Source organism: Hylaeus volcanicus, chromosome 4 (assembly GCF_026283585.1).
Source record: "Hylaeus volcanicus isolate JK05 chromosome 4, UHH_iyHylVolc1.0_haploid, whole genome shotgun sequence".
Taxonomy (NCBI): domain Eukaryota; kingdom Metazoa; phylum Arthropoda; class Insecta; order Hymenoptera; family Colletidae; genus Hylaeus; species Hylaeus volcanicus.
This window is the reverse complement of record NC_071979.1, coordinates 12,638,256-12,665,598: the sequence shown is the minus strand read 5'-3', so window position 1 is coordinate 12,665,598 and position 27,343 is coordinate 12,638,256. Positions and strand designations below refer to the sequence as shown.

General features: G+C 32.7%; 5 protein-coding genes, 1 long non-coding RNA gene and 1 other non-coding gene across 17 annotated transcripts in view; 4 read left to right on the top strand and 3 right to left on the bottom strand.

The window, feature by feature from the left end:
* LOC128875706 (uncharacterized) overlaps positions 1-3,350 on the top strand; it is a 100,889-nt gene extending 97,539 nt beyond the window's left edge. For all 3 annotated transcript variants that reach the window (XM_054121532.1, XM_054121533.1, XM_054121534.1), the window contains one exon: positions 156-3,350. In XM_054121532.1, coding sequence (XP_053977507.1) covers positions 156-310 — 155 coding nt within the window. In that variant the 3' untranslated portion in view covers positions 311-3,350. The remainder of the gene's footprint in view (positions 1-155) is intronic.
* Positions 3,351-7,917, bottom strand: LOC128875709 (leucine-rich melanocyte differentiation-associated protein-like). The gene is made up of 4 exons (XM_054121539.1): positions 7,716-7,917; positions 7,385-7,612; positions 4,777-5,155; positions 3,351-3,676 (listed from the first exon to the last, which is right to left on the bottom strand). Exons 1-4 carry the CDS (start codon positions 7,773-7,775, stop codon positions 3,597-3,599), a joined length of 747 nt encoding a protein of 248 aa, XP_053977514.1. The 5' UTR covers positions 7,776-7,917; the 3' UTR covers positions 3,351-3,596.
* LOC128875710 (uncharacterized) lies at positions 7,373-8,598 on the top strand. The gene is made up of 2 exons (XR_008456867.1): positions 7,373-7,511; positions 7,579-8,598. It is a non-coding gene; the product is annotated as an uncharacterized LOC128875710 (long non-coding RNA).
* Positions 7,897-7,968, top strand: Trnap-agg (transfer RNA proline (anticodon AGG)). Its single transcript has one exon. It is a non-coding gene; the product is annotated as a tRNA-Pro (tRNA).
* LOC128875707 (uncharacterized) lies at positions 8,122-10,109 on the bottom strand. 4 transcript variants are annotated; one of them, XM_054121536.1, is made up of 5 exons: positions 9,874-10,105; positions 9,592-9,791; positions 9,126-9,444; positions 8,894-9,050; positions 8,122-8,821 (listed from the first exon to the last, which is right to left on the bottom strand). In XM_054121536.1, exons 2-5 carry the CDS (start codon positions 9,775-9,777, stop codon positions 8,572-8,574), a joined length of 912 nt encoding a protein of 303 aa, XP_053977511.1. In that variant the 5' UTR covers positions 9,778-9,791; positions 9,874-10,105; the 3' UTR covers positions 8,122-8,571. The 4 variants fall into 4 exon arrangements, with proteins under 4 accessions (XP_053977511.1, XP_053977512.1, XP_053977510.1 ...); XM_054121537.1 differs by having other exon boundaries at positions 8,122-8,818; positions 9,592-10,109; XM_054121535.1 differs by having other exon boundaries at positions 9,592-10,105.
* A 1,659-nt stretch (positions 10,110-11,768) lies between these two features.
* Positions 11,769-14,247, bottom strand: LOC128875380 (uncharacterized). Its single transcript, XM_054120907.1, has 6 exons — positions 14,155-14,247; positions 13,650-13,930; positions 12,969-13,218; positions 12,490-12,718; positions 12,030-12,433; positions 11,769-11,894 (listed from the first exon to the last, which is right to left on the bottom strand). Exons 1-6 carry the CDS (start codon positions 14,245-14,247, stop codon positions 11,769-11,771), a joined length of 1,383 nt encoding a protein of 460 aa, XP_053976882.1.
* Positions 14,248-17,657: 3,410 nt separating this feature from the next.
* The window catches only part of LOC128875239 (tyrosine kinase receptor Cad96Ca), a 43,935-nt gene continuing 34,249 nt past the window's right edge, over positions 17,658-27,343 (top strand). The window contains exons 1-2 of one of the 6 annotated variants that reach the window (XM_054120631.1): positions 17,658-17,725; positions 21,923-22,381. In XM_054120631.1, coding sequence (XP_053976606.1) covers positions 22,327-22,381 — 55 coding nt within the window. In that variant the 5' untranslated portion in view covers positions 17,658-17,725; positions 21,923-22,326. The other 5 variants (XM_054120629.1, XM_054120632.1, XM_054120627.1 and 2 more) reach the window with 5 other exon arrangements.

The window sequence follows — 27,343 nt, the reverse complement described above, 5'->3', positions numbered from 1 at the left end:
TGTCCAGGATAAAGTTAGTTGCATTCTTTTGAGGGGTATTTATAATGGTGGAACATAATTTTTCCCAACGTCATTATTTCATGAGATTTCAAGGTCATCGATGATTTCTTTAAATTGAACGCACTATTAACAACCAAACCGACTGAAATTTTCAGGAAAACACTATGGAAAGCCTGTGGATTGGATGGATGCTACGGGTCGCGAGCTCTCGCTTTGGCAGAGCATGCTCGAGAGGCCTAACTTCTGGGTAGAAGGCGCCGTGACTCTGAGGCCGAATCTGCACAATCACGGAAAAACCAACAGCTCTTAAATGAACGTCCTTGCGTCCAAGTGAATTTCTCTCGTACTTGAGTGACACGTTTCATCGTGGACCTTCAATGTGTCCGTCTCAGCGAAGCTCGAAACGCTTCGGCCTAGTTTAGCTTAAATGTACATACGTGGCTGTATTTACGTGCCACACAATGAATAGCATCGAAACGCGACTTTCGAAATGGAAACAGTGCCTTTAGGAGCGATGCCGGTGCATCGTATCCTGTCCAGGGCACAGTCTAAATTTTTAACGGTCCCCTGCTGTCGCCGCGACACAGCAAACTGCCCACTAGGACCTCCGTAACAAAAGAGGATCCACGTAATCGTATTTGATTCATAATTAGTACTTATTTTTTGATTTGTACATGTTCGTAACTGTTATAGCTCGTAGCTTTTATGTTCTCTTGGTATGTAGTTCTGTACGTATCGTATTCCCAATTTCTGAATTTCTGTACGAAAGGTTACACGATATATATGATTTTCACTATATATTTCTATTCTTCTCGTTCTTTCATTCAGTTCGTTTGTTACCTATGATTTTACGTTACTGCCTCCGTTGTCCATTCTTACGGAGAAAGAAAAGGTCCGGATCGTAAGGTGGACGAAGTATCAATTAACAAAGTTAGGCGTGCATTACGTCTCAGAACGCGTGTCGTCCTTCTGGATTACGTTTAGCAATAGTAGATTATCGAGAAGTGAAATTTTGTATAGACTTCTGTCCAAACAGGATGACTATTGAGTACTTAACGTGTACCAGCGTGTTATTCCCGAAAAGGAAGGACGACGAAGAGGTAATCGATACTATGAGCCCATTCCAAGCGTACGCTTCTCGAAGAATACTTGTCGATCGTACGAGTGCGAAGCAACATTAAAATATCGCTTCGAATAGAAATTTTTAGGGAGAGAATAATTTTGAATTTGCGAGGAGTATGCATCGATTAAGTTTTTAACGAAAAGTTGGAGATGCAAACTCGAGAATAAGAATTTGCAACGTTTGGAACGTGGCATACTTTGTGGACACTTGGCTTTCTTGGAGAGAAAGATGTTGCCAGTGTGTACGACACTTCGAACGATTTCTTGCGCTGAGCATTGCCAGAACTATGGAACGGTGTGTTTAAGGAATTAAATATCACCGGTTTCCAGTACATATATAAATATATTCATATAAATGTTATATTTATACAATCGTGTAGGATTATACAGTATGATAGACCATGGGGCTTTGGATGAGCTGCTGTCAGCGTCTAAATTCGTGAGTGTAACGCCAGTGTTTCGTCCAAGAAATCAGAGAAGGGCAAATATTTATTCGAATAATTAACAACGAATAAGACTATCGTACACTGCCGCTCGAAAGTCTTGGGACACTTGCTAATACCACGCATAAGTTTGAAAAATATGAAACCGTTAACAAAAATTTTATTACTTAATATTTTGTAGAACAAGGTCACGTGCACTGCGTAACGGATTTAAATACTCGGGAAGAAAATTCAAAAAATAATCAAGTGTTTTTTCCAATTTTCTTTCAGGCGTTTCACTCATTTTTGGTGAAAAAATCTATTGAGTTAGTTTGGCTCAAGTTAGAGATATCAGTGCGACCATTAATTTTATTTCTTCTAAATAACTTTGACGTATCTTTGCCATGTACTTGGAATCAAAATATGTAAAAGAAAAATTAAGACTCATTAATGGATGACGAGAATTCTTTCAGTTTGAAACTTTTATGATTCATAGACTACCGAAATTTGCGAGAAAGGCTTTTTTAGAGCTACGCATTCGCAAAATTCACTTATCAGATGCTACCTCTTCGCTGTTGCCACTGAAATCAGATCATTTCTACTCTTGTTTGATCTGCTGTAGCTTTTGAAACTCTTTCTCTGCTATTACGTTTACTTAGTGTGTTTAAATACTTGTCGACAGCCATGGTCATTTTGCTTGGTCGTTTCGTTAATGTACTATTCTTTGTGCCGATAAACGTTTTTTAACTTTTGTCTAGTATTTCTTTAACAAAATAGTATTTCGAGCCTCAATTCCTTCGTTTTGATCTCAAAACTCTTCCAAAATTGATCTCAGATGGAAAATAGTAAGGATTCTTATCCAAGCTTTCCTTACGCCGCACGTTTACATCAGGAATTCAGAACTTCGCGCCAATGCAACCATAATTAAATGGACGAAGAAAGCATGACAAGCCATACATAGCTACACGAATTAATTGTGCAATAATTACGTCGTATGCATTCTTCGCTGCTTAAAATAGCCAACTTATTAAATTATTTACAAACTATAAAAGACAGCAAACATATACTTAAATATTAATATTCGATAATAAAAGTAAGCGTCCTAAATCTTCCGAGCGTCAGAACGTTCTACAGTTAGATCTATTTAAACAGCTATCTATTCAACGAGAAATGTTCCAGTCCGTAACGCGAATCCTAACTTGTATTCAACGAATAACAGGTCAAAAGGTGTTCGTCGTTTATTCGTTATTCGAGATTTCTAACCACATAAGTATTTCGCTCTTCTCTACGGGAAACTTCCTTTTTGTAATTCGAATGTGTTTGAGCACTACTTACACTATTTTCGGCGTGAAATCAAACAGCTGCCGTATACGTACTTAACTAATTATACAACGTCGAGTCTCCGATTATTGCATATAGACGTATAGTATAATAGCATCGTGTACTTATCCGTAAGGCTCTTCCTAAATACAGGGTTTGACGATCGGAGCTACAAACTGCCTTCGTCGTAAGTTCTTCAATAATGATTCGATAGCGTTGTACACGAGAGGGTTTTCCATTCGAAGGAAACAAATTTGCCGCCCGTTTGTAACTATCGTTGCGGGACTATGTTGTGTACGTTAAGGACCAATAACACTAAATTAACAATAAAGTCAATAATAGGAAAGAAGAGAGCTGTGTTACAAAAACAAAATTCACGACACGCGCGTCTGTATTCTGTTCGAGACCAAGTTCGACGAATGGAATCAGGCATCTATTTATATGTCACTCTTCGGTGTACATGATAATAAAAGTTTTATACGTTTATATTGCCGAATTACGTTTTATTTGATACATAAAATAAGAAAGAAATAACAATTACGAGATAACATAATAAAATAAAATAAGAACACATTGTCAATCGTCAGGCAGGGAGATGATCTTCGAGTGAGGAACGAAGATTTTGTGCATCGTTTTGATCGTACTTACTCCACGAGGCTGACTTCGTCATTCGTTGAAAAAGCATGGCTGTAACTTACGTCCAGAAACGTTTTTAAGTTACTCAGGCTGTGTTCAAAGATCACTGTTCGAGATGAATCGGTTTCCTTCGGAATTCTTTCCGGAATATCGGTGTTTACATTTTCCAAAGGCTCCTGAATCAAAACCAGGTAAATGACGGAACATTTCTTTCGAGCAAATATAATACACTATACTTAATAAATACACTATATACAAGGTGCGGCCGAATAACATATACAAGCGGACACAAGGTGGTTCCTTATGAAAAAATACGAACAAAATACGGAATAAAATTGTTTCATTTAAAGCTGAGTTTTCGAGAAAATCGAGTTTGAAAATCCTATTTGTACGTATGCTGTTACGATTGAGTTACGGTTCGTTGAGCATCGTTAACGCGTATCGTGTTCATAAACATTGATCTGAGACTTCTTCTAATAGTTACGTGTCTAAGCAGTCAGTTTTCGTGGATCTATCTAACGATGAAGTACGCGAATAGGGAATACGTTGACAGTTGACACTAATAAGGGATACGCGTTATACACAACGAACCGTAACTCAGCCGTAACAGGATACGTACGAATAGGATTTTCAAACTCGATTTTCTCGAAAACTAAGCTTTTCCTGATGATTTCATAAGGAACCACCTCGTGCCTGCTTGTACACGTTATTTGGCCGCACCCTGTATATTAACCAAAAATTGATTAATTTTAAAAAAGCAATCTAAATAGAGACGGGAGATTCCTTAGCTTAATTAAAAAATAGTTTCTTTGTCTCAGGTATCCAAATAAAATTAATCCAATTCATTGAACACAATCAAGCCTGAACAACAACAAAATAATTATAATTGTGGTCTCTTAAGCACGAATGTTCTTATGTATATGTTTCCTCCTACTTCTACTTTCTACATTCTTTGTACGCTAAAAAAGAAACAACACTTTCTTATTACTGAAAATAACCGAAACTATAATTTAAAAATATTCTAAGAAATGTTACCTTCCGATAATAAAAATTTTCGGAGACACCTATACAATGCGTAAGTAAAAGATTGTAATGAGATTTGAAGTGATCAATTTTAGACTCGTGTAATAACGAATCCAAGATCATTCCAATTAACTTTATAAGAAACAAAGTTGACGATTTAAATCTAACGACACCAAAAACATTAATCATCCTCGATTCACTTGTTTAAAGAAGATAGTGAAACGTATAACTACCATAAGATTAAAAATCGTACCTTTGTGATCAAGGGGATTGCGAATCGACGTTGGCAAAGGCGTATAGTGAACGTTGAAGAATATATCGTCGAACTCGTCCATTGTGCTGGAGACGTAGGTCGATGATAATTCTGGAACCAGTTTCACCGTTCTCGAGTATTTTCCCCGACTTTCAGCATCCATTTTCTCCTGACGCGTAACTGGTCGTGAATCGAGAAAACGAAGACTCGGGGGTAGTACATATATCGCGTAAAGCCTGTAACGATTGTAATCCTCGTCGTCTGTGGACGACGGATTGGTCAATTGATCGGGACATCCTGGATTTCCTAGTAGACTCACGTACACCACGTTCGGGCAGCATTCTCTTATCCTCTTCAATAGAGCGTCTATGTCCGTTATCTGAACAATTCCGCAATGGAATAGAATCGACGTAACTTTGAAATGATCGTTGAAATCGGAGAGACAAGAACTTTTCGCAAGGTTCACGGTAAAACTTGAATAAAACCTTACGATACCGATATAGTATAACTTCTAGTCAGATAGAAGTACCCTATCGTTACGTGGATCACGCGGATTTTAGACTTACAGATGCCTCAACTTACACAAAAAGGATACTTCAGAAATTTGTATGCTTTCATAACCAATTCATGATCTGATAATATTAATGCTTTTAGTATAAAAAAAGATATTATAAAATTCTCCTTAGTTTCACCAGCATTGCAGCTTCTTCAAGAGTCAAATGAAACACTGATATCAGCTGTCAGCGAAAAAGTTAGCAGCAATATCAAAAGCCTCAAATATCGAATTATTACTGCGTTTTGTGCAAAATTGCTAGCTGGTACAATTAAAATATCCCTTAAATAAATGATTTTTAGACATAAATATATTGGTACATTTTTATAGAGAACATGAAGCCGTATCATCTTGGTACAATACAAATATAATGATCCCATTAAAAACAAAACATTAGCAAGTTTTCTTATTTTCTGTACGCGTATACTATAACAAAACTAATAACATAAGTATGCGTTTCACTCGAAACCATTCAACTCTATCTGAAACAATGTTCGCTATGCATGATAATATTGACGTAAACCGTGCTGGTAGTTATGGTATGGTATAGTAGAACCATCCTGTGTATACAAATTTGGTTCAGAATTCTGTTCGATACCCAACATACCACAACACAGTCGTTCTATCAAAAATGAATGAACCCATTTACATGTTACATCATCGCTGTATATTCGCAATGACACGAACAAGGTCGATGGCACCAAGTCTGGCGCATCTAGAATTTAAATTAGTACGAATAAATCATAAATTATTCTTTCCGTCTCCGAGTGTCGCCCGATTGAAGCAGGTACAGTTACCTTCTGTGCGTGAAATGAAACAAGTGGTTCATTTTGCTTCTCTCAATGTATGAGCTTGCTAATTATTACAAACATTATAGATGTATATGCGAGTTCCATAAAAACATACGAGATACTAGTTAATATCGGTAAACATTATCATTTTCCACCAAATACTGTAATTGTATGACATACAGAAAATAAAAGAAAAAATTTGGTAGGTATTTTTACCAGTTACAACGTAACATAGTTAAAATCATACATCACCATTTCCATCAAATATTGTAATTGTATAACATACAAAAAATAAAAGAAAAAATTTGGTAAGTATTTTTACCAGCTACAACGTAACATAGTTAAAATCATACATCACCGAATTTGAAAAAGTCAAGGTAGCCTTGACTCGTTTTTAAGAAAATGTTTATTCGAAAATTGTTTACAATTTTTTGAAATTTGTAGACGACTGGAAACTAGCTAACTTTTGTTTGAAACATTTATTCGTCAAATTACCGGAAGTACCCGAAAAATTGCGCGGGCTGTTACGATGAACACCCTGTATGTATAAGAATTAAAAAAAAAAAAAACTACTAGAGGTAACCATCAATAAACATAAATTACCACCATACCATGCGAAATAATCTATAATATTTTCGACTATAAGTATAATATGGAAATATTTATTAAATCCATATAAATCGATCATGGTTAATTTATATTTGCTGTTTCTTACGATAAATTTATCTTTTCGAACAGTTACATTAGAAACAACATAAAATACTTTAATTTCCGGGTTCCAATTATTTTGCAAAGTATATCGATAGATCTATATTTAAAATAAATATACTTTATTTTTGTTCTATTATTCTTCAATGCTCGATAATACTTGTTATTCTGGACTCAAGCACATTTATTTTTAGCTACATTGTTTACAGATTCGAGGAATGTTAATCAACGTTTCAATGTTAATCATTATCTCTCGTGGCGCACTACTTCGAAACTTAAATGTTTCAGCATAGATACGCCACACGAATGTTTTTGTTAACAACTGTACCTCAATGTACGGACAATCAATCTCTCCAAATAACTTACAAATCACAATACACGATATAACATATCAATTAAGAAATCTCTGACGAACCGTCTAATATTAGAATAAATATTTATCATCTTCTCGTGTATATATTAATAAACCAATGATTTGTTTTGATCAGTGACATCTACAATTCGTCATTAAGCTTCGTTTGACACACCGAATAGGGAAAGTGAAAGAAAAACAAACCTTGTTGTTGTTTACGCTCAAAGTGGTCAGAGTTGGTATTCGGGGCAACGTTTTCAGGTCCCGAAGTTTATTATTGTCGAGTATCAGTTCCTGTAGATTTTGGAAGTCTCTGACGGCGGTGATAGAGGTTAGTTCGTTGTAAGAGAGGTCTAAGCTGGTGCAATTGTTGCCGACGACACCCACTAATCCTCCAGGAATTTTCTCCGCTCGCTGGCCCGTGTACCATACCTAGTTTCGACGAGAACACGTGTAATTGCCCGAACATACAAGGATCACGATTCCACGGAAGAGACATTTTAGGTGTGCGTTAATTAAAAAATACGTCGATTACCTGTCCACATCGAACCGTCAACGCAGTCCTATTAAAATCTCGCTGGCCCCGTTCCGCCATGTTTCATGCACGACACCATATGATCAGGAATTATCATAAAATAATGAGTGATAATACTTTGGATCGGCAGCGGTGCCACCATTACGAAAGATATTTCCAGTAGAACAAACATTAATAACGCGGCTCGTTGGTCTAGGGGTATGATTCTCGCTTAGGGTGCGAGAGGTCCCGGGTTCAAATCCCGGACGAGCCCGTTTTTTTTTATTTATAGTTATTGTATCTTTTTACACAAATAAAATCTATCAGATTTTAATTACAAAATGAACTATGAAATTTCTTTTAATAAATATGCTAAAAATATTAAAGTATAGTATGAATGGAGGGATTAGTAAAAATAATTCTATCGCAAATTTTTACATATATATTTTCAAATAGATCGTATATGAATAAAACAATTCATTTTGAAAAGTGTATAGATATTCCTTACTTCATGCTATATAAGAATAAAATCTCGTTATATACAATTTTGTTATTTAGAGTAAAAATTGATTAATATATTTACAATTGGAGCAATATCCAGAGAAAGAATTCCAAATAAATCATAAAACACCCAATTCTTGATCATAGATGTACCGTTCCAATTTGTATCATAAAGCATAAAAAACACTGGGTAAACATTTACAATTGCACAGCAATTACTACACTCTAATAAATGTATCATATTAATTCGATCTAATATTAAAACTTTATACAAAAATGTATTCAAGTTTAAAAATGAAACAATTCTTACTCTCAGCCCTTTCTTCTGAATATTACATTTATATTATTATCTTATATTCCCATGATTTGTATTCTTCTATAATAAAAAATCATTTAAACCCTTCTTTGGTTTTTTAGTACGTTTGGGTAGCATATAAGTAAGTCTTGCTTTGTTAACAGAATTTTCTTCATTAATAGTATGTTTCATCTTACTCTTATCCTTTGAACTTTCTAATTTTGTTTTTATACGACTGTCCTTATTTGTACCTTCTTTAGACCCACCAGCCCTGTCACTTTCACTAGACACAATTGTACTCTGCTCCATTTTATCATCTTTAATTATGCTACTGTAATATAAAATATTACAATTACTATAAACTCTTTTATCAAAACTTTCAATGTTCTTCTGTTTTCTATACCTTGTAGATTTTGTAGTCCCTTCATTATCTTCGCTCAAATTAAGTGTATTATAAAAATTGACCATTGCTTGGAATGCATTTGTACACTTAACAATATTTGGAATAAAAATATTTGTTTTAAGACTTTCTTCCTTAAAAATTTCTGTTTCGATGTTCTCTACCAATGAATAAAATGATAAATTGTCTATTCAAATAAAAATTGACAGCTGTTTTAAAAACAAAAGAAACACACTTCTTATTAACTCTGCACCTTCCGCCTTATATTCAGCAATTTCTTCGTCTTTTCTCTTTATTAAATCTAAAAGTATTTTGTGCTGACGAATAATTTCCATTGATGATATACATAATGGTTTAGTTATAATTTCCCAAAAATTTTTAGGTGTCCCTTTTGATAAATGCAAAGCAAATTTCATTGAACCTCCATTCACATGAGCGCGTAATTTTATTTGCTCAATAGAAGCTTCAACAATATACTTTGACATATTACTTAAAATATTTGTAACAACATTTCTATAATCAAGAACCTCGACATCTAAAAGTGGATTTAATTCCTAGAATAAAATTAATTAGATATACGGATAATTGTACTGTCATCGCAGAAACACAAATACATTGAAATTCTAATTCCTGAGTAGATAATACTCAAAAATTAAATATAACCTACATGTTTTCAAGTAATATATCTTATAGTTAATTACCCGGCATCTATCTAAAATATTTTCATTTGTCAGTGTTTCCATCCATAATTCGATGAGATTAGTTAAGAAAACATGAACAGTGTCGTTTCTCCATGTGACAGATATCACGTAAACATCATTACCAATTGTAATGTCATTCCATACTAATCCTTGTTTAAATCGGTCAGAAATCACACTTTCTGTCATTTCGCTTTCGATAACTTATTAAGAACAAAACACCACTGATTTTAACTACAGAAATGATGTATACATTACAAATTATAATAAAGCGAGTTTCCTAACCTATAATCAAGTAACAACTTTTATCGTTGAACCAAGCATTTTTAGTATTACATATATTAGTATACTATGTATAAGTATTATATATGTATAATACTTTTTTAATTTATCAATTTATTATTGCACCCTATATATATATACAATATTGTTTAATGTATACTTTTATACATGTAAATAAAGTCAAATACATCTTTTTTATATGTACAATTCACAAACTGAACTGAGCCACGCTTGAGCCACGCTCGCTAAGCCGCTCTGTGAGCTATATCGAGTCCCCGACGTAGGCGCCCTCTATGTTTCTATCGCCATCACTTACGCGCGCGAATCTACATAATTGTTAATAATTATCCTTTATTATTCATTACATTCATTGCAATCATATATTTCCATTGTATGCAGATCATATAAGCAAGTTGAAGGACATAAGAATGGTATCGCCATTAGGGGACAGCGATCGAACTAATTTTTCACATATATTCACATTTTTTACTTTTTTCTGCATATTCATATAATTTTACATCGTGATTATCATAATTCAACTTCTAATTGTTCATTTGTACACTAATAATTGCCTGATATCAAATCCTTTTAAATAAGTAATTCAAGTTGCTTTGTTAAAGTGTAGTCCTAACGGATTGTTTACACTATTCCTGTAACTTATAACATTTCCTTTTTCTCATTGTTCTTTCTTTTTATTTATCATTTCTTTATTCTTTTTTCGCCATAGGTGTTCTTCATACTTTTAACCGGCCCTAACCCAACCATGAAAAACCAGGGAATAAATAAATATTAAAAATAAAAAAAAATAAAAATAAAAATATCGAAGAAATGTTGCGTCATCTAGTGGCGCGAAGTGGAGACTGTTTCACGACAAACTTGGATGATTAGCCAAGGATAGCGCCAGATATTTGTTTGTTTGTTTGTTTATTTAAAGTGTAGGGGCTCAAAAGGTCCCTATTACACTACAATGTGGTACAACATATATGGAACTGTCTAAAATATAAAATGTTATACAGAGTTTGATACAAAAATAAATTTTTCGCCTAAAACAACTCGTTATTACGCATACGTCTCATCCATGCATATAATATTCCTCGGTTCCCTTTTTTTAACTGGAGGCGCGTAATTCAATTTTTGAGCAGTAGACCTTACATCCCTATGATCGATCTGACCATATCTCACATAATCTGTTTGCTATGATAAACTTAGTTCAGTTAGTGCATTCTTACAAATTCTCTTCTAATATCGTCAGATATTTCTGTGAATTATGATAATAATAATTTCTTGAATTATGATAATTACAATGTAAAATTTTATGAGTGTGCAGAAAAAAGTAAAAAATTATTTTATATTTAAATAAAAAATTACATATATGTAAAAAATTAGTTTGGTAGTCGTGCTGGTTTGCGATACCATTTTTGTATCCGTTAACTGGCGTCCATGCTTTTATATGTAGCAAAATATGAATGCAATGAATGTTATGAATAATAAACTATAATTTTTAACAATTATGGTACTGCTTATTCCTCTGGGGAAATGATGCACTCCATTCATTATAAGGCTGATTGAGTACGTCTATCTTTCTGAACGACATTATACGCATTAATATACTAGGCTAAGTAGTATTACGTTTCTTTTGAAAGGAAATTAAATATCTTTAACGATAAAGTCTTGGTATTTATGATGAAAACTTAGTATTTATGAGCGGCTTAGTGGGCGGTGGCCTTTCTGGATGCACCCGATGTAACATCACTATTTTATTACAAAAATGAAATCCATCTGAACAATATTGTTTCACATTTAGTAGTTATTCAAAATAGAAGTAGGTAAAATTTAGTCAAAACTGTATAAAAACATTTATTAAATATAAACATAACGAAAGATGAAAATGATAAAAGCTATACATGTTTTCTATTATGTTTTACAATTCGAACATTAACGGTGTGAAACTCTGTATCAGGTACGTTGTTACTCGTATTTGAATCGAAAAATCGATTCTGTAAATATTTTTCTCTTGTATGAGTCTACAATTCAAAAAAATCATAACTATGTTTAAAATATAAACATAAGCGTGTAGATTAAATATAAATTATTACACTTAATACAAATAATTCTACTATAAGTACGTAACTTTAACGATCAATAATTGTTAAACGTACCATTTCTCTTGATTTATCGGGAATAATAGATAATGGTTTATTTTTAGTTAGTTTCGATCTCGAAATTTCTTTCCAATTAGTAAGCATCACTGGACTGCAACTTTTTAGATGTTCTTTGCCATCTTTGTCGGCGTTACTTTTATAATCATTTCGATATTTATCCGTATCGGCGAAATTCATTAATGTAGATTTTAACGTTTCATTCGGAGACTTTCTCGTTCTCATCGAGAAATAATTATAAATAGATGAGGTGCTGCGTGATGGTGCCTTTGAAGTATTTGTTTCCACATCTTCTCTAGAATATATTGTTTGAACTTCTTTTTCGTGTTTCATCTTGAAATTTCTATCGTACGTTGTCGTTTGGTCTCTATATGTAATTCGGGTTTTCGCTAAATATGTGTATATACGAATAAAAACGATATAAAATGTTACAATTTGATTGCTAAGTTGGTAGATGAAGAAAAATGAATTCTTTTTTTGAAGTTCGTTAAATAATAATTGTGATAATTACAACGTTTATTACAGGAACTCCTGATAACATCTTTATCCTGCAACAATATACTATCAGATTCTTTAACAATTTCTTTAGGCCTACATTGTGTTTCAGCATTACTAATTAGCCTTAACTTTAAACAAAGATTGCCTTTATTATCTATATATTGAGATGCTATTGCATGTTTTGAGGATACCTATGATACATAATAAAATGTGTAAATGTAATAAAATATACACATACATCGTAGTATGGATCAAAATTAAATTCTGGAAAAGTTTATAAAAGGTACAATTATAAAATAATAATACAGAGAACAGTAATATAGAAATATTATTATAAAAACAAGTTTTCATATACTTAAGTATCGATAATACTATGAAAATAAATATAAATAAATTAGTCGAGAGAGTAAAAGTTGTTTGATCGAATTAAGAAGTAAATACCAAATTTTTGAACAGTTGATTTTTTCTATGATTTCTCTTTGACAAATGATTTAAGATGTCTTTTGTGTATGCGGTTATTTTACTAGTAATATTAGATAAATCATTGTATTCTTTTTTAAGCTGTTTAACTAGATAACCACTTGCTTCTGGAGTAGATATTTCGGGAATATTTTGATTTAGAAGCATGCACGATACACCTACATCCTTTACCAACACCGCATCTGGGAATCTACCACTGTTCTTATTACTCCTATGGGCAAGATTTACGTAGTCAATTATCTTATCATACATACAGTAATGAATTAACTATCATTATTATACATTTATAAATGTTAATTTTATTTAAAAATATGTAAGAAATGTTATAAGCTAAAAATTTTGTTTTGAAGTATCTAGAAACGATTAATCATTAATCATTTTTAAATATTAACCCTTTGTATGCCAGTGGCTGATCTTCGCGTAGGAGAGTCCGACAGATCGATCCGTTCCATCCAAAGGGTTAAAACAAATTTACTAAAAAATATAACATAAAATGTAAATGAAAACGTTTATTTATAACTTAAAATTTATCTACAAATGTATTTATACGTAATATTGTTACACAGACAAAAATACAACTAAATGGTAAATTAACTTTGCGTAACAAAGCGTTTAATACCGAAAGATAATAAAAATAATAACCTATAGTAAGGGAATTGGCAATTATCATGAATTGAGGAAATACTCGTTTCGTCAAAGACACTGTTTTCCATTAATAACATCTTTTCAGTTTTGTTCATATCATTGGCATAATCGTAATGCGATGTAGGCATCAAGGTACTCTCATTAATGACGTCTTTGTCTGACATTGTAGAAACAAAACTCTTCGAACAACCATCAGTAATAGCAGAACGTTTCTTCATTTGCGGTACAATGTTAACCGATGCATCTCCTGCTTCCGGTGAAGCAATAAGGGCACCCATCTCAAAGCGGTCATTGTTAAATTATCGAGTAAATATTAAATTACTTGAAAGACAATCAAATGACTGACACAGAGATTACATCGATAGTTAACTTTCTTTCAAAAATACATAATAAATAAATGAATAAAATGTAACACGATAAAATATCAAAATTAAAAGTAATTCTTATTATTGTTAGAAGAATTCTTATCGATAGAAGAATAGTTAACCCTCTCAACAATTACCGAAATTCTAAATCTTCTCTGCCCCATCACTGAGAAACAGAGGCACGTTTGTATTTGTGGTTTATATTTCTGCCGAGTTTTAAAGACATCCATTACATAACGAAACCTCAATGTTTACCAATCAATTTTGAGACTTCAACACCTGAACAAACAAGGTTACATTTAGGTCGTTGATAATGAAAAACAAAATATATGTATATTGCTGCAGATCTTTGGAAACAATATAGTTGCTATATTCATGTTGGATAGAATTGCGATCACGACTTAGAAGTTTGAAAAGTTAAAATATAATAATTAAAACCATTTTTAACGCTATTAGCTATACTGGGTGTAGAAAGTATTCGCACACCGATCAATTTAAAAAAAAACTGTGTAAAATTGTAATTTATTAACTTATTTTTTATAAACAATGACATTCTACATATTCTCGGAAATCTCTAGAATAGATAGAATACAAAAAAAAAATAGCTATTTATGTAAGTTGCGAAATTAACAAGAAAAAAACAATTAATCGATAGAAATGTTGAAGCAATAAGTATTTGCACAACTGTTTAAAAGTACTTTACTAGAAATTTGATGTTTTCTAATTCGCACGGAGCAATAAACTAATGTGTTTACGTTACAAACTCTACTGTAAATGATTCGTCATAAGAATCGTATAAATACTTATTGCTTCTATACTTTTACCCACTTTTCGCATTTTTTTGTTAATTTCACAAATTATATCAACTAGTAAATGTTGTTTGGACTATATCTATTTTAGAGATTTCTGAGAATATGTAAAATATCATTGATTAGAAAAAAAGAAGTTAACAAACTACAATTTCACACAAAAGTTTTTTGGAAAATTGATCGGTGTACGAATACATTCTACACCCACTGTATAAGTTCGAACGGAGCAAGTCAGGGCAAGTTAGATGCCTGAACTCCGATGAGATCTAACCAGACCTAATCATCTAACCTAGTGATTCCCAAACTGTGAGCCGTGTCTTCACAGGAGAGCCGCGATATATTGTAAATATGTAAAATGTAAATGTAATATGTGAAAAATATAAGAGAAAGAAAAATAAATATTAGTAAAGTTTAACTCTTTGCGGACGGAACCGCTCGACGAGTGAACACGTCTTGAAGCGGCTATTTGCCGACACTCGTCCCTAAAGAGTTAATACTAAAGAAATTAAGTTTTATGAAATAGTAATTTATATTTAGTTAGCTTGTGCCACAAAGTGTAGTCTGTCTAACATATTTCAGAGTAGTCTCATATTAATTGGTATTAAAGGAGCCGCCGAAAATGATCTGTATACTAAAGGAGCCGGAAGTCTAAAAAGTTTGGGAACCTCTGAACCTAACCCGAGAAATAGACCCGTGAACCGTGGTGCTGTAAGAAGAGAAAGTTACTAGCTCTGGCACCAATTTAAATTTCTACCAGAAAGAAAGAAGTGTTATGATTGGTGCTGGACCTGGTGACTTTCTCTTCTGAAACCACGCATCACTATCAATAAGTTTACGAATAATGTTACACGAAATGTTGACATTTTTGAGTGCATTACCCAATTACAAGCTTGAGGAATTTTTATAATAATCGAACTTTTGATAATTAACAGGGATATGTTCATCTAATACATCAGATTATATATTAAAATAAATTAATCATTCTGTTAAAACTGCGGATAGTATGACCGATTTATTTTATTATGCAATCTTTTAGGATTTCATACTGTTCTCTAAATTATTTAAAATAGAAGGTGATATTGCCTGTTTTGTTATTTGGATTGCTTTTATAAAATTGAATAACATTTGCTTGAATCGTTTTTCTTAAATATCCATAGTTACAAAGTTATAAGTAAACTGTAAATGTTTATGCAAATTCATATTTTCATAGATAGAGAACAAGAATTGAAACGTAAATGAAAGTATGTTTAATACTTTCTAAACAATATAATACGTATATTAATGTTAATATTTTATATGTTTCTTCAATTGTGCACATTCTCATAGATTCTTACATATTTGGATTTACCATAAATGCTTAAATATCCTTAAAACCAATTCTTCAAATGGAAGTAGACAAATATTGTAAGTTATTCCAATTCGTTTGGGCTTACATAGAAGATTGTATATATTAGATTGTTCGGGAGAGTATTTGTGATAGAAAATGGTCCTCCTTTTCCCCAAACAGTTGCAAAATAAATATTTGTTGCACGCTAAGAGATTAATCATCCTATACTGCTTAAGTGTAGCAAAACTGGAGTCGTTTATCCTTGATAGTTTCTGAAAAAACAGATTGTAACACTTTACACGGAGCAGTCTGTATACCAGATTATTATAACATCCAAATTTTATGGATAAACAATCGATGAGAGTAATAGATTCATTAGAATAGTAGTAGAAAGAGAAAATCACACTTTGGTGAGAAAAGAGCTTCGACACAAAACAAGACTGAATTTAAAAATCTCCTCTTATTCGTTTCTTTCTCAAGTTCCTCTGCTCGTGTAGTTGGAAGACATCGACGATTAAGAACAACGATGTAGCGATCAAAGGGAATGAGAGAAATGAATGTTCATTCAGCTATTCGACAAGGGCACTTGAAGCGAAGGTGTGTCGACGAGCGCAGAGTCTACGCCAATGGGGCACGTTCTTTCTGTTCGATCGTCATGGTTAACTCTTTGAAGTTAGGTGGGTAAAAAACTATCCCACCTTTTGCTTAGCTTTACTATTTTATTTAAAGTTTTTCATTCATGTGGCAATACAACGAACTAACGACAAAAGTACGATAAGTGGAATCAGAAATGTATACAAGTCAAAACACGTTAGCAAGTTGTTGACACTGTTCTTCTGTGCAGCTTGAATTTAATTTTTATTTTATAATCGTGTGCCTCAAAGAGTTAAATAATAAATTCGTTACAGTTAATAGAAGGAAGAAAAAATCACGCTTTGGTGAGAAAAGAGTCTCGACATAAAACGAAAATGAATTTAAAAATATCCTCTCGTTCGTTAGTTTCTGAAATTCCTCCGTTCGTGTAGATAGATGACTAGACTGCGGAACTTTATGTAATATAAAATCTTCGCGAACGTGCCTACAAAAATTGAACCTAACTAGGAATTTATTTTAATCTGCAAATATTATAACATGAACTTTACTTTCAATCTTTTTTATATTCTTACGTATTGTTTGCATTTTGTAGTTTCTTTCATATTCAAATTTCCTATAAATGCATAAAGATCCGCAGTCTATAGATGATATAGATGACTAAGAACAAGGATGTAACGATTAAAGGGAACGAGAGAAATGAATATTCATTCAGCTATTCGTCAAGGGCACTCGAAGCAAAGGTGCGGCTTTCTGTTTGATCGGCGTAGTTAAATAATAAACTCGTTACAGTTAGTAGAAGAAAGAGAAAATCGCGCTTTGGTGAGAAAAGAGCCTCGATATAAAACGAAACTGAATTTAAAAATATCCTCTCGTTCGTTAGTTCCTCAAATTCCTCTGCTCGTGTAGTTAGAAGACATCGACAATTAAGAACAACGATATAACGATTCACTGAAGAGTTAAAAAAAATAATCCTGAAAGGTAAGTGTCAAAGAAAATAGATTTAAATAAAATACTTGAATTTCGATGAAGTTCGTGTATCACGCTAATAACGGAGTACACTCTGTGCCTTACTAATATAAACTCACCTTTTATTTATAAAAAAAGAAACTATACAACATCTAATCCTCCCTTAGTCACACATTTCAAGGGAGCACACGTAGTTGTAAAACCAAATTCCAAAGCTATTCGTGTAATTCCATATAATTGTAACAAAATGGCAGGCCAAAAATGTACATTATGTTAATTTTTTAATCGAAATCCTATTAATTTCTTTAACAAGTTGATCGTCACGTTACCCATATATGGAGCTTTTCACTAAAGAGACAAAAATATTAATTCTGAAAGTTAAGCGTAGAAATAAATAAATTCAAACGAAATACTTGAATATCGATGAAGTTACAAAAGTAAATATCACGATAAATGTTCGATTGTGCAGTTTCCAATAGTCTGTAAACAAAATTCAATCACAGCAGAAATTTTCAAGAGAATCAGTCGGGCAATGAAGGAGGTCCACCTGTGTAACGTTTTATTTTCATGGCAATTTTCAAAAATTTGTTGTAGGAAAAGTACTAGTGCAATTATGATAATTTTTTTTTTATTTGGTAGATCGACGCTTTAACATTAATTTTTGATTTTATCACAAGGTTTCGATATGTGGATATTCCTAGACGGCGCTTTAACGAGACCACTTAAAAGTAGAAGAGTCATTCGTCGAGCAGGATGTGATCGTACTTGATCATCTGAAACAAAAAAGTAAAATATCACCTTCTTTATAATTACATTTTGAAGTTACTGGCGATAAGATCATTAAATTCACAAAATTTTGAAAATTGTTAATAGGGTAACGTATAAACTAAAAAATGATATTTTAAGGTATCTTTTTCCTTATCGAATGGCTAATAGACGTTGGAAAAAAATTTGTTTAACATGAATCTCGTCGCCAGTACCATCAATTACGTTTGAAAATTGTAGAACAAAAATTTCATCCCGATTCATGTAATGGATTTTGCGCAATCCTGCTCGCCATTTCCAAAAACGTGGTTTTAAGAAAAACGCGTTTAATGTTTCAACACGTAAAAAACGATTATTTACAAACATTCACGTTTAATGTTAAAGCCTCGATCTGCCAAATACAAAAACAATTATCATAATTGCACTAGTACTTTTCCTACAAAAAATTCTTGAAAATTGCCTTGAAAATTAAACGTTACACAGGTGCACCCCCTTAAGGGGGCATTTCACTGTGAACGCACAAAAAAAGCATATTTTCAATAATTTTTTTCTCAGGAACTATTGCATAAAATTGAATGAATGTTTTTTCCCCTTAGAGGTATGATTAATGAAAGTAAATAAAAAATTTTTTTTTGGTAAAAAATATTTCGACATTTATTTACAAAATAATATGCATGTGTGCAAAAAAAAAGTTATCCGCTGGCGCAGGTGATTTTGACTCTTCTGGTAATCTGAAACAGAAAATCGAAAAAGTTTATTAAACTACATATGTCGTCACACCTATGGTCGGAACCTCCACTTATTTATTGCATCGAAAATAAACAAAATGGCAGCGTTTCTTGTGAAAGAGAGAAAAAAAAGCACTTTTTTTGAACCGTAAATCAGGTGAAATTGTAAGTAAAAATCAAAATATCAACTACTTGGAGGTTCCGACCATAGGTGTGACGACATAGTTTAATAAACTTTTTCGATTTTCTGTTTCAGATTACCAAGAGAGCCAAAATCATCTGCGCCAGCGGATAACTTTTTTCTTTTGCACACATGCATATTATTTTGTAAATAAATGACGAAATATTTTTTACCAAAAAAAATTTTTTTATTTACTTTCCTTAATCATACCTTTAAGGGGAAAAAACAATCATTCAATTTTATGCAATAGTTCCTGAGAAAAAAATTATTGAAAATATGCTTTTTTTTGTTCGTTCACAATGAAATACCCCCTTAAAGGAAATGAGAGAAACGAATGTCCATTCAACTATTCGTCAAGGTACGTCGAGGGTACGCCAATGGCGCACGTTCTTTCTGTTTGATCGGCATGGTTGCCGCGGAGAGCTCGTGAACAGATCGCGTCGCGACGCAGGTAGAGTCGGTGGTTGGTTCGCGAGCAGCGTTGTGCAGGATCGAGATACACCGAGGCGCGATTAGATTTCGTTGGACGATGTGCGAGATCGGTGCACGTACACGTTTTCTCGACGGCGTATCTTAAAAAACGTGATCGGTCGCGAAGCTGTCAGACTGTGTCAGTTTTCTCGGAGCCAGTGAAAATCGAAATATCGATTGACAGGAGCAGAAGGGAACGGAGAGATCGTGATGAGCTTGAAAGCGACTCCGAAGCCGAGCACGGCGGCGATCGGGGCCGAGAAATTGAACGCGATTCACAAAATTCACGGCAGTGGCGGCTCGCCAGTCGCATTCGTAATAGGTGTTTCGCCGCAGAGTGTCGTCGCTCTAAAAACCTGTGCCGGTTAATTATCCAACTCGAGAGAAAGTCGGTGGCTACTTCGCGTCTTCCAACCGGTCAACGGATACGTTGTTTGGATCCCAACTTGCCAAGTAAAACTGTCCACCGCGAGTGTTTTCAAATTGTGGTCAGTCTGATTAAGTGGTTTGCAAATCATTATTTCTAAGATAAATTTCGGGTAAGGACGATAGCAGAGGAAGTTTATATTATATTATATTATATTTCGAAAAGTTTAACACGTCGCTCGGCCAGCGAGCTTCCAGCATCATCGCGGTGTGACGGACGAACAGTATACGCGTTTATAATTAATCTACTCGTGTTTATACCAGTGTTTCTCAATCTTTTTACTCTCGTGGTATACAATAGAAGAAGAGATTTCTAGATTAAATAAATAGAACGCAAAATAAGATTGACCATCTTGTTTGTTCATATTTATATTACACATATGTTATGCACACAATTTTCACAGCCGATATAAAATATAAGTGAGATATTTATTATTCTTTTGGATAACTTTGGATATTCGTCTCTAATCGAAATCCAAAAATCACCCAAATGAAATTCTTAATGTTTGATCGAGTAAAAGGGGAATGAGTTTTCTTTTCTAAAAACAGGGTTAGTTTCTCTTTTTTAAATTTCGTAGCGCACTTGGAAAATTTTATTGCATTGTAATATAATTAAATATACTTATATTATTTTATCCGCTTTTAATTTTTAGTCCGTTTCCTGCTTTATATATCGCGATAGATCTTTATTTTTCATTTAATAAATTCGAGCAATACATGTAAAAAAGACTGGAACACATTGTTCTAGTTTTATAATGTGTATCAAGTATTTTTAATTTCGAAATTAAATTTAATTATTTTGTATACGTTATGTTAACACGTGCGAATGTCATTAAATTCTTGCATTACGAGTAAGATTCTTGTAAATTACTTGTAAAATCCTACGTAACCGAACGAAGAAGGGGGGCCCCCGAGTAAACATTGCCGTCACCTAGATCTGGATGACGCGGCGATCAACGTGTTAATCGATTAAAACTTCCCATTATCTCGACGTTGAAAAATTGTGTTAATATTGACAGTGGCTTTTATACACATAGTGTTTAACATCTTGTCACAGTGAGATTTCTCGAGATCAGATTTTAGAGATTAGATTCTCATCTTTCAATTCGTTCTTGAATTTGATTTTATCCATATTCGTAATTGAAAATCTTGTTCATGAATTTAAATCACCTTTAGTAGACAGGAATAATACATATCATAAACACAAAGATAAAGATAAAAATAATAATTACATTTGAACTTAGATTTGAAATTAAGATGATAAAGAGAAAACAAGAATTATTATATTTATTTATTTATAATTATTATAGAAGATTATTTTGTATTCTATAATTTATTATTCTATAATTATTATATTATTATTGTAGAAGATTATAATAGAATAATATAATAGTCCGATTATAATAGAAAACAAGTACCAGAACAAAAAAAATCGTGTGTCAGAAGTTTTCAATATAAAGAACAAAGATCGTTTAAATTCTCTCGTCAAATTACAGAAAAGTCACAGAACATATATTTTTTAAAATGTGGAAGTATTACCTGATTTAGCTCAGAAAATTGCAACGACAATTACCCCTTGTTCTTTTCGTACAGATTTTTGAATTTATCACGAGTTTGTGTACCACTGGTTCTTTACAGAGAGATCCATCGCGCACGCGCACTCACGCAAAGAAGTTCGCGGTTTAACCTGTAAAAATCATTCGTGAAACTTCGTTCCCATACGGCCTTAATTTTCAAGATTCGACGATTGTGTTCGGCTGCGATTATTCAACGATTGTTTCCCGAGTGCGACGTTGGATATGAAGAACGAACAGGATCTGCGTGAATCGAACAACAGACTCGTTCGTTGCTGGATTAATGACAGATGTATGTTTTCTGTTTGCATAAAAGTGATCGAAGTGTGACAGTTCGATAAATGTCATCGCTGGAACTCATTCTCGAAGTTGGATTAGCGTGGCGCGATTCGAGCGTATCGAATCACGTATCAGCGGATCGAATGCTGTTACATTGACATTTCGTGTATCGTAGACCAATGTAGCGCAATGTTCGCCAGATCGACCATCGTTATTGCGGCGCTGGGCCTGTGGATAGGAGTTGGTAAGTTGTTTTACTGACGCAATCCTGTATGTAATGGGGTTTTCCAAATAGTAGAGTTTTTAACACATTCGCGACCGGCAGACATTTTACGTTTCTAATACCGAGACCTGACGAAAATAATAAAATTCTGAAGCTGGACATCGAATTTCTATTCAATTTCTATTGTTAGGGCGAAAATAAAGATTACTATAGATATGTTTTGAAATATCAATGTTGTAAATATGTAGCGTATAAAATAAAAAGATTTTCATAATTTTTTCATAAACAGAAATAAAATTTGAAGTAACGCGAATTCACGACAGCGTGAATGTGTTAATAACACGAAACAAAAGACATACAATGAAGTATTGGATCCCAAAACATGGCCAAAGTTAAAGAAGTTTTCAGATTTGCATGAAATTTTGTATACAGGTTTTTTTTGGACGCTGATTACGAATTTGATATAAAAATTTAAAAAATCAAATTGGGTGGATCCAACATGACCGACTTTGTCAAAAGGTTTAACACAAAACCTACTACAACCGGTCAAATGACCGTTTTCAAATTTTTGTATACGGTTCTTCTATGCAATTACATGAATTATATACAATTGTTTCATGCATTATTCAATTTAATACCACGTAAAATATTTTTGCATTTAATTGAACAATATGTCTTTAAAACTACTCATTAGTTCCATCGCAGTAGAAGTGTTAATTAGTGTTAATTTATCTGGGAACAGAGATAAACAGAATTTTATTGGAATAACATTGGGTTGTCTGGAAAGTCCATGTCGATTTTTGGTAGGTGGTACAGGCCTGAATATAATTAAAAGGTGGAAAGTTGTGGAACAAGACGGTACCTATATAATTCAATAAATATATATCAATATTTAAATGTGCCTTTGAGTTTTTCTTAAAAATTGACACGAACTTTTTGAACAACAGGAATCTTGTGTATCGATTTATTTGCAACGTTTATTCGATTGAGAAATCATTTCAGCAAGTCGTTATTCGTTCAATGTGAAACATAATCCGAATGTAATTTCACATCGAGTAAGTAACGGATCGCAAGTTGTTCGTCGTTTGTTCGTTATTCAAGATGTGTTATCTAGATGAGAATTTTCGACTTCCCTGAGTAGAAATTCTTTGCACGAATTGGAGTGAAATAATACTTTACCGAGAGCACGCGTTTTAGAAATCGTCTGATGTTTTTTCTTTAGAGCGTTGTTCTTCCTTATTTAGAAAGGCGCCAATCTCGACAATGATTTCGCGTTTAAAAAGATCAGACGAAAGGAAAGAAGTAGGATTGGTTGACTTCCATATGGAGAACCTTTCTTACTATGTATATTTTGCATAGAATAGAAGGAATAAATGAAAGAATATAATTTTAAGTTACGACCTCAGATTAGAAATTTCAAATTTGTTGACAAAAGCTGTGTAGTAGGAATAAGTATACCAATTGAAAAGTAATTAATAAGCAAGGGGAATTTAGGATACCCTTTGCATTCGAGAAGTGACTCTTAGTCACCACTAGTTTTCACGTAGCAAATCTACCAGCAATAATGTTTTTTTAGGTTTCATTTTTGTGGAACTTGAAGTGTCAAAAAACAAAAAAAAAATGTCGAATTGAGTAACCTCCTCCTCTTCGAAGTCGGTTAATAAAATGATTTTCGGTAAGGTGAAGGTGACCTGATTCTCAAATCTCAAATTAGTTTGGGATCATGAATCGGGTTACATCTTCGATGTGAATCTAAGTTTAGAATTCGTGGCGATAGAATACTAAGAAAGCATTTCGAGTTGCTGGTAGACTCCAGAAAAAAAGTTCTCGAATACAAAGTGTATCGTATGATTAGGAGACTAAACCCTTTCTACATCGAAATTATAATGAAATAAAGAGATTACTATTATACTATTATATTATGCTTCAGACAATGGTAAAATATTATGAACCCTTTGATAAATATATTTGTTTATTAAATTATGACCTTTTCTGTAGAGTATGAAGCAAGGAATAAGGATTGAGGATAACATAGTGAAACGAAGTTTTGTAAGTTATTTTCCGTGCAATTTGTGGTATTTAATCGTATTTGTGGTTTTTTAGCCAATGTCTTGAAGCCTATACTTTCTAATATATCCCGGAGAAAGCGTCGAGTAGACTTCTTCCGATGCATTCTTCAGACATGCGCGAAACCAGAATGTAGAAACATAAGTTGAATGGCTGTCGAAAATACACTGCAGGGCAATTTAAAAAATACAATAGAAAATTTATTAATATCGTGTAATTTTAATAAATAAGCAAACGTAACTAAATAAGTAACAAATTTATAGCGAGGGTTCATAGAATAAGTTAAAGTTGCTAAAAACGACGACCAGTTTACTGCTAAGTGTTTTAAAAAGTGTTGATCGCCAGAGAATAATAAAAAAGCATTATTATTATAAAAGAAATAGTGACTGTTTTCGTGAAATACTATTATCTTATAAGAAAACTTATTCATGTCATAATAATAATACTAGATAAGTTCAAAGACATTTCGTTAATAAACCGTGAAAATTCGATTTTTTAAAATCAAGTTAAAGTTCCAACCTGCCTCCTGAAGTTTCACTCTCTAATGTTATTTTCTAAATAATTGGAGATACAAGTGTTCTTGACGAAATAAACAGATAATTAGTAAGAAAGTAAAAAAAATGAGTTTTACTTATAAACAATTATTGAGATGTAAATTCTTCAATTTAGATTCAATTTATCGATGAATATGACTATTTTATGTATTAATCTATTATGGATATTGATTACATTCTATTTATCCGTAATATATTTATAAATAACCTTTAACAAAAATACAACAGAAATTCTATAATTTGAATCAAAATTTTTGTTAACCGTGCTAAATGAAATCGTTAAAACAAGAAATTGAATTTTTGTATTTAAATCAAGCCCGTATAAACACAGAATTGGTTGCACTTGTAATATTTTACGATGAAAGAAACAAAACCTTCACTGGTCAATCGAATGAGAGTAAATCACTGCGAGATAATTTTATTTATTACTTATCGTTGGAATCAAACTTTTCCTATCACCTGCTGAGTTCGTTCCATATACATATATATCGCGTGTCGCACCTACACGACATTCCTCTAATATTGCATTAAGCTGCCGCCTTCGATACAACAGATTCCGCTTGCTCGAACGATTCCTTTCTCTTCGACGTTGATGTGGCAGAGAACATGGTCGCAAAAATTACTCTTAAGCGTGTCGAACGCGCTGCCATATGGTTAAATAAGATAGAAAGGAGATCGATAACGCGTGGAGCAAATTAATTTTAATGCGTTAACACGCCGTGAAATTCAAGCATGCGATTTACGAATACACAAATACCGATTTTCTAATCTCGACGACGAACGTCTAGTTGAATTCATTTGCGAACGAGTTTAGTGTTCCTGTGTGGTAAAGGTTCTAGGAGAAAGTTGTTTGAATCGCGATTTAATTTTAGTTACATAAAATCTATGATTTGGCAATCGTTTCTATCGCGACTATTATTTCTGGTCTCCGAGTATCAAAAATATTAGATAAAAGATTTTCCAAATAATGATTTAGTGTTTCTAATGGAACACAAATGATATCATGTATATCCGACTTTCTAAATGAAAGTACACGTAGCTACAGTTAAACGGGCGAGACTACGCTGAGAGAAGAGTATTTTCTTATTAAAAAATAAACTCCTAAGGCTTCTCTTGGAAAATGCTTTATATTATTAAAAGTATAGATGGTCTTTCAAAATTATTGATATAAACTTAAACGAATAGTTGAATTATGATAGAGCTTAAATAAGTTTTAACAAATATGTGTTCCAAATAGTATCATGTTAGATAACATTTTTAAATTTGTAAGTTCAATATTTTTCAATATTATCTTATATTTTCAAAGTTAGCGAATGAACAGGTGCACTATTTCGGATTAGGTATATGATATCGTTCAATGTCTTGCATCTACAATAGCAGCACGAAAAAAAAATTTTATGAATAATTTTACGAGATTTTATATCTGTAAGTAAAATAACGACTTATCAGTCAATTTACAGTATTATTAAATACTTCAACGTATATTACAGACAAGTATCTCTTACGGATGACCTTTTGAAGAAAGAGTTTTGTTCAAAACTAATATGCTCTAAAGATTACTTGAAATAAATTCTTTTTGTTGCACGTTATTCTGAGGATTATTTCTTTCTTTAAAATTTGAAATAAAAAACAACTCGCTGTCTAGTATGATAGGTATAAATCTGTGATTAGTTTCACAAATTTCGGAGCATTGTCCAAAATAAATCCCTGGACGTACTCCGAATAGAGTTATTTGATTAATTCGTCCTGGTGTTGCATCTATTTTTATTCCTAAACATGGAATAGTTCATGAATGAATTACAACTACTGACGTTGTTAGTATTCGGATAGGTGTTTTTATTGAAATAATTAATCAGTTATCAGTTTTTAACAGTAGTAGTAATAGTAGTAATCTATTTTATTATTATCTCGATATAAAAAGGGTTAGCGGTTCCTATTTTGTGCAATACACTTAATTCCATTAACCTTATTCTAGTTGATAATTTGTATTCAAAATTCTCCTCGCTTATCAATTACTTAACAATTGGTATTCCTATTCCTACTACACAGTCTTTGTCGATAAATCTTCATTTTCTAATCTGAGGTCATAACTTAAAATTATATTCTTTTATTTATTCCTTCCATCGTCTTTGGTCTTTTTTTCCCCTCCTTACTTGCCACCACTTAAATATACAGGGTGAGTCCGAAGAAACAGAACACCTAAATATCTCCGTTACATTTCGTTGTACAACAAAATTTCTTAGGACAAAGTTACACTATTTGAAGGGCCACATGTAACGGGTAAGGGACAAAATTTTCAAGGTCTTTTTTTTTATAAAATTTCAAGGTCAATGATGTTTTTCTAAATGGAATGATATATTTT

Excerpts from the sequence above, each read along its gene's own strand:
- LOC128875709 (XM_054121539.1), bottom strand. The coding sequence starts at position 7,775 with ATGGCGGAACGGGGCCAGCGAGATTTTAATAGGACTGCGTTGACGGTT. Across the intron at positions 5,156-7,384 it reads TGAGCGTAAACAACAACAAG|ATAACGGACATAGACGCTCT; the intron begins GTTTGTTTTTCT and ends GGAATTGTTCAG. Across the intron at positions 3,677-4,776 it reads CAATCCCCTTGATCACAAAG|GAGCCTTTGGAAAATGTAAA; the intron begins GTACGATTTTTA and ends GTTTTGATTCAG.
- LOC128875707 (XM_054121535.1), bottom strand. The coding sequence starts at position 9,777 with ATGACAGAAAGTGTGATTTCTGACCGATTTAAACAAGGATTAGTATGG. Across the intron at positions 9,445-9,591 it reads ATATTTTAGATAGATGCCGG|GAATTAAATCCACTTTTAGA; the intron begins GTAATTAACTAT and ends ATTTTATTCTAG. Across the intron at positions 9,051-9,125 it reads AGGTGCAGAGTTAATAAGAA|AGAACATCGAAACAGAAATT; the intron begins GTGTGTTTCTTT and ends ATTCATTGGTAG.
- LOC128875380 (XM_054120907.1), bottom strand. The coding sequence starts at position 14,247 with ATGGATGTCTTTAAAACTCGGCAGAAATATAAACCACAAATACAAACG. Across the intron at positions 13,931-14,154 it reads AGAGAAGATTTAGAATTTCG|ATGGGTGCCCTTATTGCTTC; the intron begins GTAATTGTTGAG and ends GACCGCTTTGAG. Across the intron at positions 13,219-13,649 it reads TGCCAATTCCCTTACTATAG|GAGTAATAAGAACAGTGGTA; the intron begins GTTATTATTTTT and ends TCTTGCCCATAG.